This window comes from Canis lupus, chromosome 1 (assembly GCF_011100685.1).
Source record: "Canis lupus familiaris isolate Mischka breed German Shepherd chromosome 1, alternate assembly UU_Cfam_GSD_1.0, whole genome shotgun sequence".
NCBI lineage: Eukaryota > Metazoa > Chordata > Mammalia > Carnivora > Canidae > Canis > Canis lupus.
In genome coordinates, this window is record NC_049222.1 from 51,305,010 (window position 1) to 51,322,024 (window position 17,015).

Below are 17,015 nucleotides of genomic sequence, written 5' to 3' on the forward strand. Positions count from 1 at the left end.
CAGAGTAAGTTGACACGTGTGAAATATGGCAGCTATGCTAGCAGTATTAATTAACATATAAAATCCTTAGTAATTGACATAATCTTTCTCATTTTCAGGAAAGAAAATCCTCAATGGTCAATTTGAAGTAAGTTGTCTCACCACCTGTGGAAAAATTCTAGTTCCTACTCCTCTCGCTCTATCTTTCCCCAAGATTGTATTTATTTTTCAAATACTTGAAACACCATGAAAATTTCAGTGATGTCACCATGAAAGAGTAAACGTAGTAAAATATTATCAAATGATTCAACAATTTTTTGAAGAGTGATGACTTCATAGCCATCGGCTAGAAATCAAAGAGTTTTTGACTGGGTCTTTATCATCAAAATGATCATACAAGCATCAGAAACCCATACAGCATGCAGCTTTTATAAATAATTACTCAGGCAGAAGTATCAGTCACTAACGCTGTGTCTTTACATTCTTTGTGACAATATGAAGATTGCAAGGCAAACACCAGCAATCTGGGAAGGTTGGCAAATTGTACTTGCCTATGCCATCACTCTAGATTTAAATGTTTGCCTTTGTTTGTCAGCGCGTTAGCAAAGTGCCTTCTCTTTGAAGGTAGGACGTCATGAAGATGTGCACACATCTTTTACTTGAAGTTATGTAAGGGTGGGTATATGTTTAGACCCATATAAAGACCCATCCTTAGATTCATATAAACCTTAGAAGCACTCATTTCCAGCACGTTGTTCTGTATAATGACTCTGGTCTGAAAACATGTACTCAGGTGATAGAATCTAAATCTATGTGTGCTATCCTCTTGTTCACTGAAATATAAGCTCTGTCACTTGTGTGATCAGTCCCCAGCTAGTCTCCTCCTTCAAAATACTGTATGGAGCTAAATGGTTCTCCAAGCAGGGTCCAAATGAAAAAAAAAATAAAATATTGAAACAACTTCATCTCTTTTTTTGCCTTATCAAAACTTCCTTTCTGTCCAAGTGGTTCCCAATGACTAAAAACAGATCATGAAAACTAAAAGATTAGTCCTATTTTTTGATGAAATACTCTAGAAGTAGTAACATTACCTAACAGAGTATGAGAAAAACAAATCAGACATAACTCACAGCTAGAAAGTGATAACAATGTAGAATTTTAGGAAAATAGCCCTAAGAGATTTGTTGCAATGTCATTCTTCACTACCCTGGCACACCCACTATGCCAACTTGGTCCTAAATATATGGTGGAAGTGACCAACATTTAAAATTATATATTAATTAGTTAAAGTGAAATAAAACCCCAACTCCAAAACCACAGTAAGAAGAAAGAAGGCAGTCTTGGGAGCCAAAGTCTCTGAAGTATGGCATGAAGATAAAGCTCCTGTTTTTGAGTTTCTTTTTTTTTTTTTTTTTTTTCTGATTTAAGTCAAGTAACTCTGAATCTATAAACTTGGACTGATGTTAGAGTCCAGGCTCAACATCACAGCTTTTGCTCATATGAGCTGCAAAGAGACAGGATAACACAAACAGCCAACGGTTATTAATGTGTAACATGTAGTATGTGTCAACCCCTGTTCTTAAGTGTTGGTCACGAGTGAGCTGGAATGAAGCTATGAGATAGTTTATTTCATTATTTGTGCATTGTAAATAAGGAAACTGAGGCATAGCACCCTGAAGAAATCTCTCCTTCTCAAACTGGACTCTGCACTGTTTGCCAGAGGACCTTTTTAGACACACAGTTTCTGATTCAGTAGGTCTGGGATGGAGCCAAAGACTCTGCATCTTTGACAAAGCCCTGAGTGATAATGATATTGCTGCTCTACATACCTCCAGTTAGAGCAGCAGAAAGTGAACTGGCAAAGGTCACAGAAGCAGTAAGAAGCAGAGCTGGGATGTGGCTCAGTCAGCCTGGCTCTAGAGCCCACACTCATCACCACAAACTTAGCATCTGTGTCACAGATACATTACACACTAGGGTACTGTGGCCCAAGGTTAAACAAATGCCTATCACCTTTTTCTATGGCACTCTCCAGAAAACATTTGCAAACGTTTATTAAGTGCCTTCCATATAATAGGCACTGTGGTAAACACTTGAAGTATTAAAAAAAACATATTCCCTGCCTCAACAGATTTTTATTTAATCCACTAGACAAACAATTGGACATTTGATTCCTTCTAATCACAATTCCATTGACTGAACATTACAGATAGTTTAATTATCATACACAGAGAAGATAGAGCATTAACTTTCAAAGAATCAGAGTACCATAACATACTGCTAACACCATGGGTAATCAATATAATTCTCTCTTTAGGGATTGAGGAAAATATTTTTTTAGATATTACAGAACGTTAGGGGCATCATTTGGATAATTAATTATAGCTCAAGAGATTTAGAAGACACAGGAGTTTGGGTCTGATTCTATGGAATTACCTAGAAAAATAATTCAAAAAACAGAGTCCTGATAGTTGTTTTTTGTTTTTGTTTTTCTTATCATGAGGGTTTCAATCTGTTTTATAAAATGGACATTTTGCTAATTTCTATTTTAATTACATAGGTGGAACAAAGATTCTTGAATTATGTGTAAATTTCTTAGAAGCTACAGTTCACACAAAATAACACTTCCAATAAAACAGTCACAAAATTTCCATTAATCTTTATTTATTCAGAACAAACTTAGAAAGTTTTAAAAGAGTTTATTATAGGCAGCCAATTTCTACCACTTAATTTGTAATTTTTCTCTTTATCTTCCTTCTAACAAATCAAGAAAATGGAATCCAGCAGCTTGCCAACATTTTTGGCACAGTCTGCATTAATTAGAACGCTCCAGCGATTCCCAAGACGGACCTCACCAGCTATAAATATCCTGCCTTGGCTCCCACTCTCCCGTCAAGTGCAAATCTTCCCATCTTGGCACATGTCCAGTGTCCTCTGAAAGACCTCAGAGCTCAAAGATTAAAAAAATGCAAATGGTTTATTTTGTGGGCAGTAGGCCCCCAGGAGATGGATGCCTATGTGCTACCCATGGTAGGGCGTGTAGAGCATGCAGTCACGGGAGCCTCATGTGGTCCAGAGTGCTACTTCTCCCTTCCCCTTGTAATCAAAATATTACTCTGCAGAGGTGACTTCAGAAAAATCAAAACATCTGAGGCCCCTGGCAAGTACCACTGTGATTTCCCACCACTACCCGCTATAGCTCATTTTTAACTGCTTATGTTTTACAGCAAACAGTCACAAACCACAAAACACTTCTAACAGAATCATGTGTGCCAGAAGAGGCTGGACCAAAAGCACGGGGTAGGAAGGGTAGCCTTGGTTTGTCTTCCTTTCCAACAGGAAGCCTGCTCTCCACTAAGCCGGCAAGTCATAGATGAAGTCACGTGCTCACTCACGTGGCTTCTGGGCTTTCCTCCCTGTATTCTCTGTCACAGAGAAGGACACACTGGCCCTCCTTCCAGCTTTACTTGACTACATAACTCTTCTCCTTTTCTAAGTATTTAAGGAAGAAAATGCAAGATGTGGGAACACTTAACCACCAGAAGACAGGAGAGATGTGACAAAGAGTTATTATGGCCATTTTGGTCACTGAAAGTTTTGACTTCCAGACCTCTCCACCACAGGACACCCCCACTCTCAATCATGTTTCTGATGTCATCAATACTTTGAATCTGTCGTAGAATCCAGCCATGGTCATCATTGTCTGGAAACGATACAAGTTCACACACCTCTGAGTGTGACCAACTCCTTAACACTTCCTTCAAACCTCCATGCCTCGCCAAACACAGAAAAGTACTTCGTGTACAGGATGCTTATCTTAGCATCTCCATCCTCCAAAGCCCTATACTGCTTTGATTTGCCATTTTTTCACAACTCAGTCCATCTTAATTGTATAGGTAGATCTTTCAAACTGTTAGCTTCTTGAGGGTCTGGGTCTTCTTATTAACCCTTGTATTTCCTTTTGCCAGTTTATCATACATAAGAAGTTCTCTGAAGTTCTGACACATGCTACAACATGGACGGGCTCTGAAGACATCAAGCTAAGTGAAATAAGCCAGTCACAAAAAGACAACCGCAGTTCGGCTTCACTCAGATGAGGTATCTAGAGTCGTCAAATTCATAAGAAATAGAAAGTGGAATGCTCATTGCCAGAGCCTGGGGGGAGGAGGGAATGAGGAGTTGTTTCAAGGGTATGTAGAGTTTTGGTTTTACAATATGGAAAAGTTCTGGAGATTGGTTGCACAACAAGGTGAATATCCTTAACTCTACTGAACTGTACACTTAGAAATGATTAAGATGGTTACTGTCATGAGTTTTTTTTTTTTTACCACAATGATAATACGCAGAAGGTCGGCTGGTAAGAAGTGCAGGCACTAATTATTTGATAGCTTACACTGCTCTGTGTGGAGTGCTTAGTTATCTCTAACCACCACTCTACCAAGTTGTGGCTTCCTCAGGGTTAGAACTGTGGCTTGGACTCTGCACACCCATGGCATAATGTGCCCTGCTTTCTACATGCAAATATTAACCATTTTACCCACTATGTGTGACAAATGAGTCAAAAAGTTGTAAGGGCTGTATTTTATATGCTGAGAAACTTACTGGCTATATGACAATATAGCCATCACCACCCATTCTCCAGGCAATGGAATTACAAAGTATATGAGACTTGCTTGCATTTGATGAACATACTTTCAAAGTGAAAATGAAGCAAAAACAGGACAAGTAATCACACTGTAGTATTATGGAGAACATGATCAACAGGAAGAAGCAACTCATCCTGCTTTTAAAATAGTGTTCAGACTTCTTGGAAAGGAATATGACTATTCCTCCTCACCTCAAAAACCCACCCAAAAATATGTCACGCTGGCAAAATTCCCACTACCATGCAATATCATTTTCTATGTTTTCCCTTATAATACTGAAAGAGTATATTATAGCAAAAATATCTATGCTAGAGAAAAATATAAGTTCTTGGCAAAATCAATGTATTTTTAATAATTTCATGTGATAGCAACTTTAAGTTGCTCTAGCATGACTGCCAAAATTCTGTTTCAGGGAAGGTTTACACAAGGGGCACTCCTAAAGCTGTCCAATACACCAAGAAATTCACACTCTCTGGCTCAAAGTCATTTGCATGTCTAATACACATTTTCAAGCATTGAGATTTGATTTTGGATAAAATGAGAATTAATTCTGAAGTTTATCACTTTATTTCATTAGTAGGCCTCCATGACTGATTTGTATTTGGCAGGTGTTAACTAATTTATAATCCCGTACATAATTTTCATCTTGTACTACATTGAACCACTGGCAAAAAAAAAAAAAAAAAAAAAAAAAAAAAAAAGTGCTGATAAGAACATAGTCTCTAATAATCATGATATGTCTACAGGGCATATCCAGGGCTCATACCTTAAAAACAATCTCATTTCATTTTTTTAGTAGTCTTTATTTCTTTTTTTAATTTGAAGATTTATTTATTTATTTATGAACAGAGAGAGAGAGAGAGAGAGAGAGGCAGAGACATAGGCAGAGGGAGAAGCAGGCTCCATGCCGGGAGCCCGACGCGGGACTCAATTCCAGGACTCCAGGATCGCGCCCTGGGCCAAAGGTAGGCGCGAAACCATTGAGCCACCTAAGGATCCCCAGTAGTCTTTATTTCTTAGAGCATTTTTAGGTTTACAGCAAAACTGAGTAAAAAGTAGAGTTCCCATAGATCCCCTTCCCCAACACACACAGAACTTGCTCCACTACCAACACTCCACACCAGAGTCATGCATTTGTTGTAACAGTGACCCTACATCGACACACCATTATCACTCAAAGTCCATAGTTCAAATTGGGGTTCACTCTTGGGGTTATATATTCTATGGGTTTTGGTAAATGTATAAGGACATACATCTACCATGACAGTATTAACAGAATAGTTTTTCTATCCTAAAAAAAATCCTGTTTTCTGACTATCTGTCCTTCCTTCTCCCCAATCTCATGCAACCACTGATTTTTCACTGCACTGATAGTTTCCTTTTTTCCAGAATGTCATATAGTTAGAATCATATAGTATATAGGCTTCCAAGATTGGCTTCCTTTACTTAGTATTATGCACTTAAATTTCCCCCACGTGTTTTCATGGCTTGATAGCTCATTTCTTTTTAGCATGGATGGACCACAATTTATCTATCCAGCTATGGAAGGATCACAGTTGCTTCCAAGGTTTAGTAATTATAAATAAAGCTGCTATACACATCTGTGTGCAGCTCATTGTGTAGATATGCATTTTTGACTCAGTTGAGTAAACAGGAAGGAGAGTACTTCCTGTGTCATATGGTAAGAGTATGTTTAATTTTGTAAGAAATTGAGTTCAAAAGTGGCTATACAGGTGTGCCTGAAGGGCTCCTTGGGTCCTGGGATCAGGCTCTGAATTGGGCTCCCTGCTTGGTGAGAGGCCTGCTTCTCCTTCTCCTTCTGCCCTCTCTCCGCTGTGCTCATGTGCTCTCTCTCTTCACTCTGCTCTCTCAAATAAATAAAATATTTAAAAAAATAAAAAATTAAAAAATTAAAAAAAAATGGCTATACCATTTCATTTCCACCAGCAAAGAATGACAGTTGGTGTGGCTCCACATCATGTCGAAATTTGGTGTTGTCAGAGTGTTGGATTAGGGCTATTCTAATTAAGTGTGTAATAGTATCGCATTGTTTCAATTTGTAATTTCCTAATGGCACATAATATTGAACATCTTTTCATATGCTTATTTGCCATCTGTGTAAATTCTTTGGTGAGGTATCTGTTCATGTCTTTTGCCTAATTTTTAATCCATTTGTTCATTTCATTGTTGGGTTTTAAGGATTCTTTGTATATTTTGGAGAATAGTCCTTTATCAAATGTGGCTTTTGCAAATATTTTCTCCCAGTCTCTGGCTTGCCTTCTTATTCTCTTGACATTGTCTTTCACAGAGGAGAAATTGTTCATTTTAATGAAGTTCAGCTTATCATTTATTTATTTCAAAGATCATGCCTTTGGTGCTGTATCTAAAGACTCATCACTATACTCAAGGTCATCTAGGTTTTCTCCCATGGTACACTCTAGAAGTTTTATAGTTTTGTGTTTTATACTTAGGTCTGTGATCCATTTTGAGTTAATTTTTGTGAAAATTATAAGATCTGTGCCTGGATTTTTTTACATGGATATTCAGTTATTCCAGCACCATATTTGTTTAAAAGGTTATCTATTTTCTACCACATTGCCTCTTCTCATTTTTCAAAGATCTGCTGACCATATTTATGTGGGTCCATGTCTAGGATCTCTATTCTCTTCCATTGATCTATTTGTCTATTCTCCCACCCACACTATACTGTATTGATGATTGTAGCTTTACAGTATGTCATAACATTAGGTGGCATTTTTTTAAAGATTGATTGATTCATTGATTCATGAGAGACATAGAGTGAGAGAGAGAGGCAGAGACACAGGCAGAGGGAGAAGCAGGCTCCAGGCAGGGAGCCCAAGGTGGGACTCCAGGATCAGGCCCTGGGCCGAAGGCAGGCGCTAAACCGCTGAGCCACCCGGGTTGCCCAAGAACTGTATAAAATTAACAAGAGTTTTATTTTTAAAAAGAAAATAATAATACATCACGTGATATAAAATTGAGTTTTAAAATTTGACTACTTGACTAAAATTAACAACACAATTCTTCAAAACTACCTATTGTCAGACTATGTCTATTGTTTATAACCAAAATACTTAGAGGAAATGTAGAAGCTCATTCTTTACTTCTGATATCTATATTTTGAAGAGTATAGGCTACTGGATACTTCAAACACAAGCTTTGGAGTAAGACAATCCTCGGTAAAATCTTGTCTTGTCTGGATGAGTTCCTCAAAAAGTCTGATGCTACTTCCTATCTATAATGAGGACAATAATATTGTCTGCCTGTTGAGGCTTCTAAAGAACCAAATAAGACAGTCATGGAAGCAGTGCTTAGTACAATGCCAGGTTCACAGCAAACACTCATAGATGTTGACCATCATTATTACCACTAGTTCCTGATGTCATAAGCATTAGAGTATTCTATGATTCACAGGCAGCCACTTCAAAAGCAGCTGACTTAGCCAATTCCCTAAGTCAGATTACTCTACAGCATTGCCCAAACTTCTTCCAGTGGCTAACCTTCTCACCAAGGTAAAACAAGCTCTACAATACCCTATGCAACTTACTCCCATTTTGACTCCCTTATAACTTCCCTTCCTCCTATTGCTTCACACCCCTTGCTCCAGCCATGCTAACCTCCTTACATTCCAACCAGGTCCTGCCTTGATTCCATACTGGGCTCTCCCTCTGCCTGAAATCCCTTAACAAATGCTCTCCTGAAATATCACTTCATGAGAAAGGCCTTCTTAGCACCTTATACAAAAGAGCACCCCTTCCAACACTCTCTATTCCTTTTACTCTGCTTAATTTTTTGACAGAGGACATATACTTACTAGTTCTTTGTTTCTATGCTTATTAGCTATTCCCTAAGTAGAATGGGATCCATTCAGGTAGGCATTTTTTCTGTTTTTATTTTCTGCTACATCTTAGCACCTAGAATTATGCCTGGCTCAGAGTGGGGATTCACTGACTTTTTGTTCATGTAATTAACTGTATGACAAAATTTAGAGAATATTTTTTCCTAGGCCCAATAACTTCATAAAATCTGATTGCCAGGAGATAATGAATGGTATCTCATTAAAGAAATGAAGACATAACATGATAACTTAGTTCATGCATGGATGGGTTCCTTAGAGTTCAGGAGTAGCTTACTGAAGGTTCTCATTCGAATATTTATAATATTTATAAAATAACGTATTTTATACATTTGCAATATTTTAAAAAGTATTATTTAAATTATTTAAATATTTAAAGTATTATTTAAATTATTTTTAAATTTTAAATTTAAATTTAAATTTTAAAATATTTAAAGTATTATTTAAATTATATTTAAAAAGTATTATTTAAGTAGCGCTACTCAAAGCATGGCTGCTGGAATGACACTTTTAGCATGACCTGGGAGTGCAAAGAAATGGTGATTCTCAGCCTTTACTGCAAGCTGACTGGGCTGGACCCAGCCCTCACACAATTCTGATGAGCACTACAGCTTGAGAACCACTGCTCTAAGGGTTACCTGAATGAGTCACTTGATTTATTTGAATTCCTCTTATAAATATATAAGGATATATAACATGTCCTATATTCTAAGTGTAAAAATCATATAACTGGTTATTAACAGGGTCTCTCAAATTAAGCTATCTTTTGCCATCTATAAATAATAATAAAAAAACCCACCTTGCATGGTTTTAGAAGTTCCGATTTGTTTCTGCCACACATGTGGCTAGAGCCTAGCTACTTGCCCTTTAGAGATCTCCCAAGTTTGGCACCTAAATTCTTCCTTGTCTAATTTGAACACCCTAGAAACGTGAAGAAAGTGAGTTTAATTCTCTTCAAATTCTTTCTTTCAGGCACAGCTTTTAAAATATTTTGTAACCAGGGGTTTTATTTTCCCAAAATGAAACATGTTATAGAAGGGTTAATTAATATGTAAAACTAGTTAAGTATGCAACTGCTCTGGCTACCAAGGGTTGATTTGGTTTGCCCACTTCTCTTTCCCTGACCTGCCTTCTTCCTCCCACCTAGTTGAGGACACCAGGCAGGACTCACAGTTGTAAGGTTGGCAAATCCCTGCTGTAGGGCATAGTTTCTCAGAATGTAGTCAGCACTGGGATTTCTGGGCCTCTACCCCCAGCCAACTGAATTAATAAGCACAGAATGAGTATCCACAGATGGCTCTTCTGCACACTGGAGTGAATTACTGTTCCAGAAACTCTAACCTGTCATTTTTAGTAAAGAAAAATAATCATGTAAGCGCACTGCCCCTACAATCGTTCCAAATAACCCCAATCAAGGTACTACATTCATTCCAACACTGAAATTGCCAAGATGCTTTAAGAAGTGAAGTCAAATAATTTTAAATAAAGTATTGCTTCCAAAAGTTAAGTATACAGAAATTATGATGAAAATCTTAACTACATTTATAATTTTAAATCATTTAGTAAATGTTTATTGTCACTCTTCTAGGAGACTTGGGGGAAAAACTGTAATAAACTGGACAGATATCCTGTCCTCAATGAGAAGAAGTATATGCAAAGGAAATGAAGTACATATATAAAAGTGGTAGAAGGTACAAGGAGATGATTGAAAAGGAGATGATTCTTCCCAGATCTGAAGATGAAGGGATGACTCTTCGTAGTTCAATTTTAACATAATTAAGAAGTCTTTTTAAAAGTATTTTATTTATTTATCTACTTGTCACAGAGAGAGAAAGCACAAGCAGGGAGAGTCAAAGAGGGAGAAGCCGGCTCCCCACTGAGCAGGGAGCCTGATGGGGGAGCTCTATCCCAGAACCCTGGGTTCGTGCCCTGACGAGAAGGTAGATGTTAACTGACTGAGCCACCCAGGTGCCCCAACATAGTTAAATCTTAAAGTTGGCCTGGTATAATGCATCTCTCCTTTCCCTATCCCTTCCAGATTCTCTATAATTAGCACATCCCCCTCACACCACATGCAAGGCCCCAGGAGAGCTCATTCCTGGTCTGGGGGTGTGTGATGGCACCCCTGTCAGCCACCTGGTGCCCCAGCAAGTGGTACCATGACTAGTCTCCAGCCCTGCAAAAATACATACAGCTAACAGTCAGTGGGTTAATGAGAACAGGATGATCAGAGAGTGATCCCAGAACCCCAGGATCATGCCCTTTGACCAAAGGCAGGTGCTAAACCGCTGAGCCACCCAGGCGTCCCTCACTTCGTATTTTTAATTGAAATGTGTAATTCTTTCAACCCAACCAAGAGATTAGATAAACTCCTATAAATGTACATAATATGGTAAATGACAACACCATTATGGCTAGTGCCTTCAGATGACTCTGTGCTCCATGATAAGACTGTTTATACTTGCATAGACCTCAGAGAGTTCCATCTTGGCCTCTCTTTCTCACTCTGTGTCTCTCATGAATAAATAAATAAAATCCTTTAAAAAATATGAAGTGAATATTAAACATTTAGCAGAATATTCTGAGAGCCTACTTATATCTCTCTCAATCCTACAGTGAAAAAAGAAATTCTTTTTTTTTAAGATTTTATTTATTTATTCATGATAGACACACAGAGAGAGGCAGAGACATAGGCAGAGGAAGAAGCAGGCTCCACGCAGGGAGCCTCACGTGGGACTCGATCCTGGGACTCCAGGATCATGCCCTGGGCCGAAGGCAGGCGCTAAACAGCTGAGCCACCCAGGCTGCCCAAAAAAGAAATTCTTAACTAAAAGTATCATAGTCTAGAGAGACAATCAACTGAAGGTGACAATAATTTCAAAATTATTCATAATAAAATAAAACTGAAGATGACTAAAGACAATTTTATAATAAAATAAACAGTAAGATTTGTTTTTAGTCTTCAGGTAGATACCATTGACAAAAATGGCAGAGTCAGATATATTAAGAAACTGATTAAAATGTGTAAGTACAAAGGATAATTATTCTGCTGGTATTATTAATGTTCAGATGATAAATATAAAAGCTTGATTTTGCTCTAAAGAAAATGAATTTTTTAACTTTTGAAAAGAAATTAAATCCTATTGAAGAACTAATTCATTCATTTATTAAAATAACAAATCTAACTTGTTGATCCATAAATATTTAAAAATAATTGTGTATAATTACAATTTAATCATATTTAATGTATTTTAACTCTCAAACATATCCTGTTTAGACAAAATATATTACATGGTTATCGTTTTATAAACAATAGATATAATTGCTTTGAACTTTATGTTTGAAATTTTACATAAATTTTGCATAAACTGTATCTTACTGAACATTCCTTTGCAATTTACAACCCATTATAAGAATAAAATGCTGATTATCCATTCTACTTTTAAAGACAACTGTTATTGCTATCTTTTCATAAATTCCAATGGTCCTATTATGGTCATCTATATAGATGTCTCCTCATGTACTCTGAGTTCCAGAATATGTAGAGATCTGTAATTTCATTAATTATTATGAAGCTGTGAGTTGCTATCTCTGGTAAATCAATGGACATTCCCACCATCAAGTATGAAAGTACTTCTTGCCCTATATACTAACCAATGCTTGGTATCGTCAGACTTTTAAATATTGGCCCATCAGGTAGGCTACACTGATAAAATATTGTTGTAATACTAATTTCTCTGATCATTAATGAGACCTTGAACATATTTCCGCATGAATTGATCAGTTTTCTCCTAAATGTCATTTTATCCTCTACTTTGGTCTCTCCTATTTTTGTACCCATTAAATTAATCAATATTATTTTTTATACCAATGTTCATTTAAACTTGTATTTATCCTTGTATTTTTGAGCATCATCTCTCATATCCCATTTTGTCACTTTGAGTTCAAACCCATTCCTCGCTGTTGTGAGTACTTCAACAGTTCTTTCACACTGAGTACAAATACTCTCAGTGTTCATCTGAAAGTGTCTTTATTTCCCTCTCACTCTTGAGCAATATTTTTGTTAGGCCTGTTGGGTTTGGAGCCATAAGTTAACAAGTGTATCCCTTGGCCATTTGATATTATTCCAATATTGTTTTCTTCTATTATTCCTGCCAGGACCCATTCGAATTACTGTTCTATTATAAGTAATCTCCTTCTTCAATTGGTTTTAATATCTTCTTTTTTTCCTTGGTCCTTTACTTTCTTTATAAAGTGAATTTATTTTTGTTCATCTTGATTAAGACCAATTGTGTGTTTCTTTGTTTTATTATGCTTGGGACCATGTACTCTTGAATCAGAGGACTTACACATACTGGAAAATTTTCAGTATTCTCTTAGAAAACTGTCTCTTTTCTATTCTGTATTCTCCTGTCATGAAACTCATCAGAAATATGTTTGGCCATCTCTTCCAAACTTTCAGTCTCCTAAAAGCATTGTTTTACATTTTAACCTGTACCACTTTGGACAACTCCTTCATTTCTATCTTCCAGTTGACAATTTCTCTCTTTGGCATTGCCAAACTTGCTGTTTTAACCCATCCACTGAGGACTTTTTTTTTTTTTTTTTCATTCCAATAGCTAAAATTATGTTCTATTTAATAGCTGTTCTTCTATTATGGTTGTATTCTGTTTTAGGTTTCAATTTTTTTCTTTTATGCTTTAATTAACATCAAAAGTATTTGTTTTGTGTTCTGTTTCAAATTGTTACTTTATTTTCTCAAGTTTCAGGGGAAACCAATCTTCCAGTTTATGGAATATACTTACTTCTACTCAAGACAGAATGTCTCTTTGTTTGAATTGTAATGTTTGATGACGTGTGCCCCTTTAAGAGGGGGTGATTCCCTCTGGAAGCGACCTGCCATGCCACCTGAATGTTCTCTAGAATAGCTTTTATGTATGCTCCACTTGAAACATCAGATGCACCATAAATCGGAGTCCAATACTTATATTAACTTTCCATTCTGGATCACATGGGTGCTGCAGAGTTTTAGATGGATCTCATTTTTCCCCATGTATTACATTTTTTCCTATGTCTCATATAATCCTCACTTACTGTATATAGGAGAGAAATTTACTTATACTTTACAAAGTCATTGCTATTATTTTGTGCTTTCTGTCACACACAGGCAAAAAGAATCCTGTTATACCTTTGACTATTTTTTTTTAACATTTTATTTATTTATTCATGAGAGACACAGGGAGAGAGAGGAAGAGACACAGGCAGAGGGAGAAGCAGGCTGTATGCAGGGAGCCCGACATGGGACTTGATCCCAGGACTCCAGGATTACACCCTGGGCCAAAGGCAGGCGCTAAACCACTGAGCCACCCAGGCTGCCCCCTTTGACTGTTTTTTTAAAAGATTTATTTATTTATTTATTTATTTATTTATTTATTTATTTATTTATTTATTTGAGACAGAGAGGCAGAGAGACAGAGAGCCTGTGTGTGTGCAGGAACCTGGGAGTGCACAGCAGTGGGGAGGGGCAAAGGGAGAGGGAGAAGCAGATTCCCTACTGAGCAGGGAGTTGGAAGAGGGGTGGGTGCTGATCCTAAGACCTTGAGATGAGGACCTGAGCTCAAGGCAGAGCCACCCAGGTACCCTCAGGCACCCCTACCTTTGACTATTTAGATCGGAAAATAAAAGACTGGGCAGCCTGGGTGGCTCAGCAGTTTAGCGCCACCTTCACCTGGAGACCTGGGATCGAGTCCCGCATCGGGATCCCTGCATGGAGCCTGCTTTTCCCCCTGCCTGTGTCTCTGCCTCTCTCTCTCTCTCTGTGTCTCTCATGAATAAATAAATAAAATCTTAAAAAAAAATAAAAATAAAAGATTAAGGGAAATACATTAATATTGGCAAAATAAGAAAGGAATCGCCATCCTTGCTAAATAAAAGCATTTTGAAAATGGGGTGTAACACGGAAAGACAGAAACATCGTTCACACTGCGGGTGTTATTGACATTGTAATGTCTTAGCACTGGCACACGATTAAAGTTACCTCTAAAGTTCTCTTTCTGTTTTTTGAAATTTCCCTACATCATCAGAAACACAATAAACCAAAATGTATTTTAAGAAAATAAGAAATAGAAAAAGAAAGGCAAAACCTGGGAGGGATATAGATGCACCTTAATCATGTATTTTGACCCTAGCTCAATGCATCATATTTCCAGCATCCTGCTTCATCTTAATTAATTAAATTTAAAAATAACTAAAATAAAATACCATGACCATGGTCCTGACACCTGCTCCAGCCCTTCCCTTCATTCTTAATTTGAAAGCCCTGTTCTATTGTATTTATTAAATGTATTCACCTCAAATTTTATAGCCAAGTGCCATCCTTCTAATGATGCCTCCTTCTAGTAATCCAGACCTTACATGAATTAAATATGTACATACTGAGCCCCTTCCCTGCAGAGGTCGGCTACACAAAGTGCTCTATTGGCCGTAGACATAATCTGTACAATTACCTGGTCTTCTGGCTGGCAGAACCCTCTCAGAGTCGTCGCTCAGGATCACAGCTAGACCCACCGAGTGGGCTGGGAGGACAGAGCTGCTGAGGTCCACACGCGTTAAGCTCTCAGGCTCTCTGTCTGAGCCCTCCACTGCCTTCCGTGGGCCATCTCCTCCAGGGACCTCCCTTTCTTGGCTTTTGCTCCAGGGTCTCTGCACAACGTGAATGATGCTCTGCTGATCCAGGTCACAGCTCTGTGTGGGAACAAGGCAGACACAGACTGAGAAAGTGCAATCATTAAAATGCCAAGTAAGGTTTGACTTGTCCTCCATCCCAGAGTCCACAGAAGAGGCTAAGATCTGTTTAGGCCCAAGGTTGCAGCAGTCATGGAACTTGAGAGCCATGTGTGTTTGATAGAGGCAGACACAGGGTCAGCAGGGCCACGGCACTCACACACATGCCTGCTACCAAAACGTGGGGATACATGGAACACAGCAACAGAAAACTAGGGTAACAGTCAAAGCAACACGAGAGCTCATAGGGCAAAAACGTACCACACTGCACACATAAGCACAGCAAAAAGCAAAATTCTTTTAAAATTGATTTACTTCTGAAGTGATGTGTCCTCCCAATTCTCAGATATAAATACTGGCATTCATCTCCATTTTATAAACAGAGGGTTGGTTATTGTCAGTTACAGAGCATTTCTCTCTACAATTTAAAATCATGTTTATGGTAGACTCCACACGCATCCCCTATGTCACCAGCAAACATCACCACAGCGATGGGGAAGCAAGTGAACAGCATACGCAGGCCAATCCATCCAAGATCACAATTAAAATCAGTGAATATGTGAAAAAATGCTCTGCATCAATATATTGATGTGTATGAACAGAAGACTGTAAAATTTACTAGAATTAAAGTTAGAAGTCAGATAATTTGCTAGGGCTAAAACAAGACTACCTGAGATCAAAGCCTCATCTCAGAATATCTACTGGATGGAAAATCACTCATCTGTCTGCAGTCCTCCTCCTGCAGAGCCAGGACCTCGTTCTTTCGATCAATCCCTGAATTTCAATATCTATAAACTACCCACAATCATGCTCTCATCGTAGCAATGTTCAAACAACACCATGCAAACACAGCAATGCTTGTAACAGTCATAACTGGCCCCCATCCTCCCTCCAGAGCTCCATCACCATCACCAGCAAACATTTATGAGGGGTGCCCAACATGCAGCAGCATTTCCTGCAGGCTCACCTTGTGGACTCAGAAGATCACTGGGATGCCCTCTGGTCCTCAGTACCATTTCTGCTTCTGTACCCCATGCCCCAGGCCTCTGTCACCTGGACATGCTTGCTTTCCTTGCCACCTGTCCTCACAGCTCTGTGAATCTCAGGGTGGCTCCTACTCAGCCATGGTCACTGTGTCCTCAATCTCCATCTTAGTCTGCCCCACCTCATGTCCCCATTTCTGTCGAAGCACTGCCCTCCTCCATGGTACACAGGCATCAGGCCCTCCCCCATCACCTACAACTCTGATGATCCTTCTGTGTCTTCTGATGGCTTCAGTAGAATCACCGCTGTGGGCTCCTCCACCCTACCATTATATCCAGCAAGGTGCCAAGAGCAACTAATTCTGATTCAGAAATTGCCTTCATATCTTCCTGCTCCTTTACTTCTCAATTGCCACCTCCCCATTTTAAGCTTTCATCATTATAGTAGCTGTGCAATTGCTCCCTGACCTCCCATCTCCCTCTATCATCTATTATGTACAAGTTTCTGGAGTGTGCGACATAACCTTTTCAAATGTCTCACTATTACCTGTTGTATAGAATCTGACATCTTACTATCATCTTCAGGTGTGCTTAGACTTTTCTCTTTTTTAGATCACCTATCTCATGATTTGATCTCCTTTCCATCTCCTTCATCGTATATATGAGAGATGAGATTTTTCATCAGAGCTGTTCACTCCCATCTCTCCTTCTAGACTTGATTTGGGCTCAGTCACGTGACTGGCTTTG

The 17,015-nt window shown here is 38.4% G+C and overlaps 1 protein-coding gene across 1 annotated transcript in view; it reads right to left on the minus strand.

Annotated features, from left to right (window-relative positions):
- Positions 1-17,015, minus strand: part of PRKN (parkin RBR E3 ubiquitin protein ligase) — a 1,310,777-nt gene that overhangs the window by 864,212 nt on the left and 429,550 nt on the right. Inside the window, exon 3 of the mRNA XM_038526511.1 lies at positions 15,009-15,246. Coding sequence (XP_038382439.1) covers positions 15,009-15,246 — 238 coding nt within the window. The remainder of the gene's footprint in view (positions 1-15,008; positions 15,247-17,015) is intronic.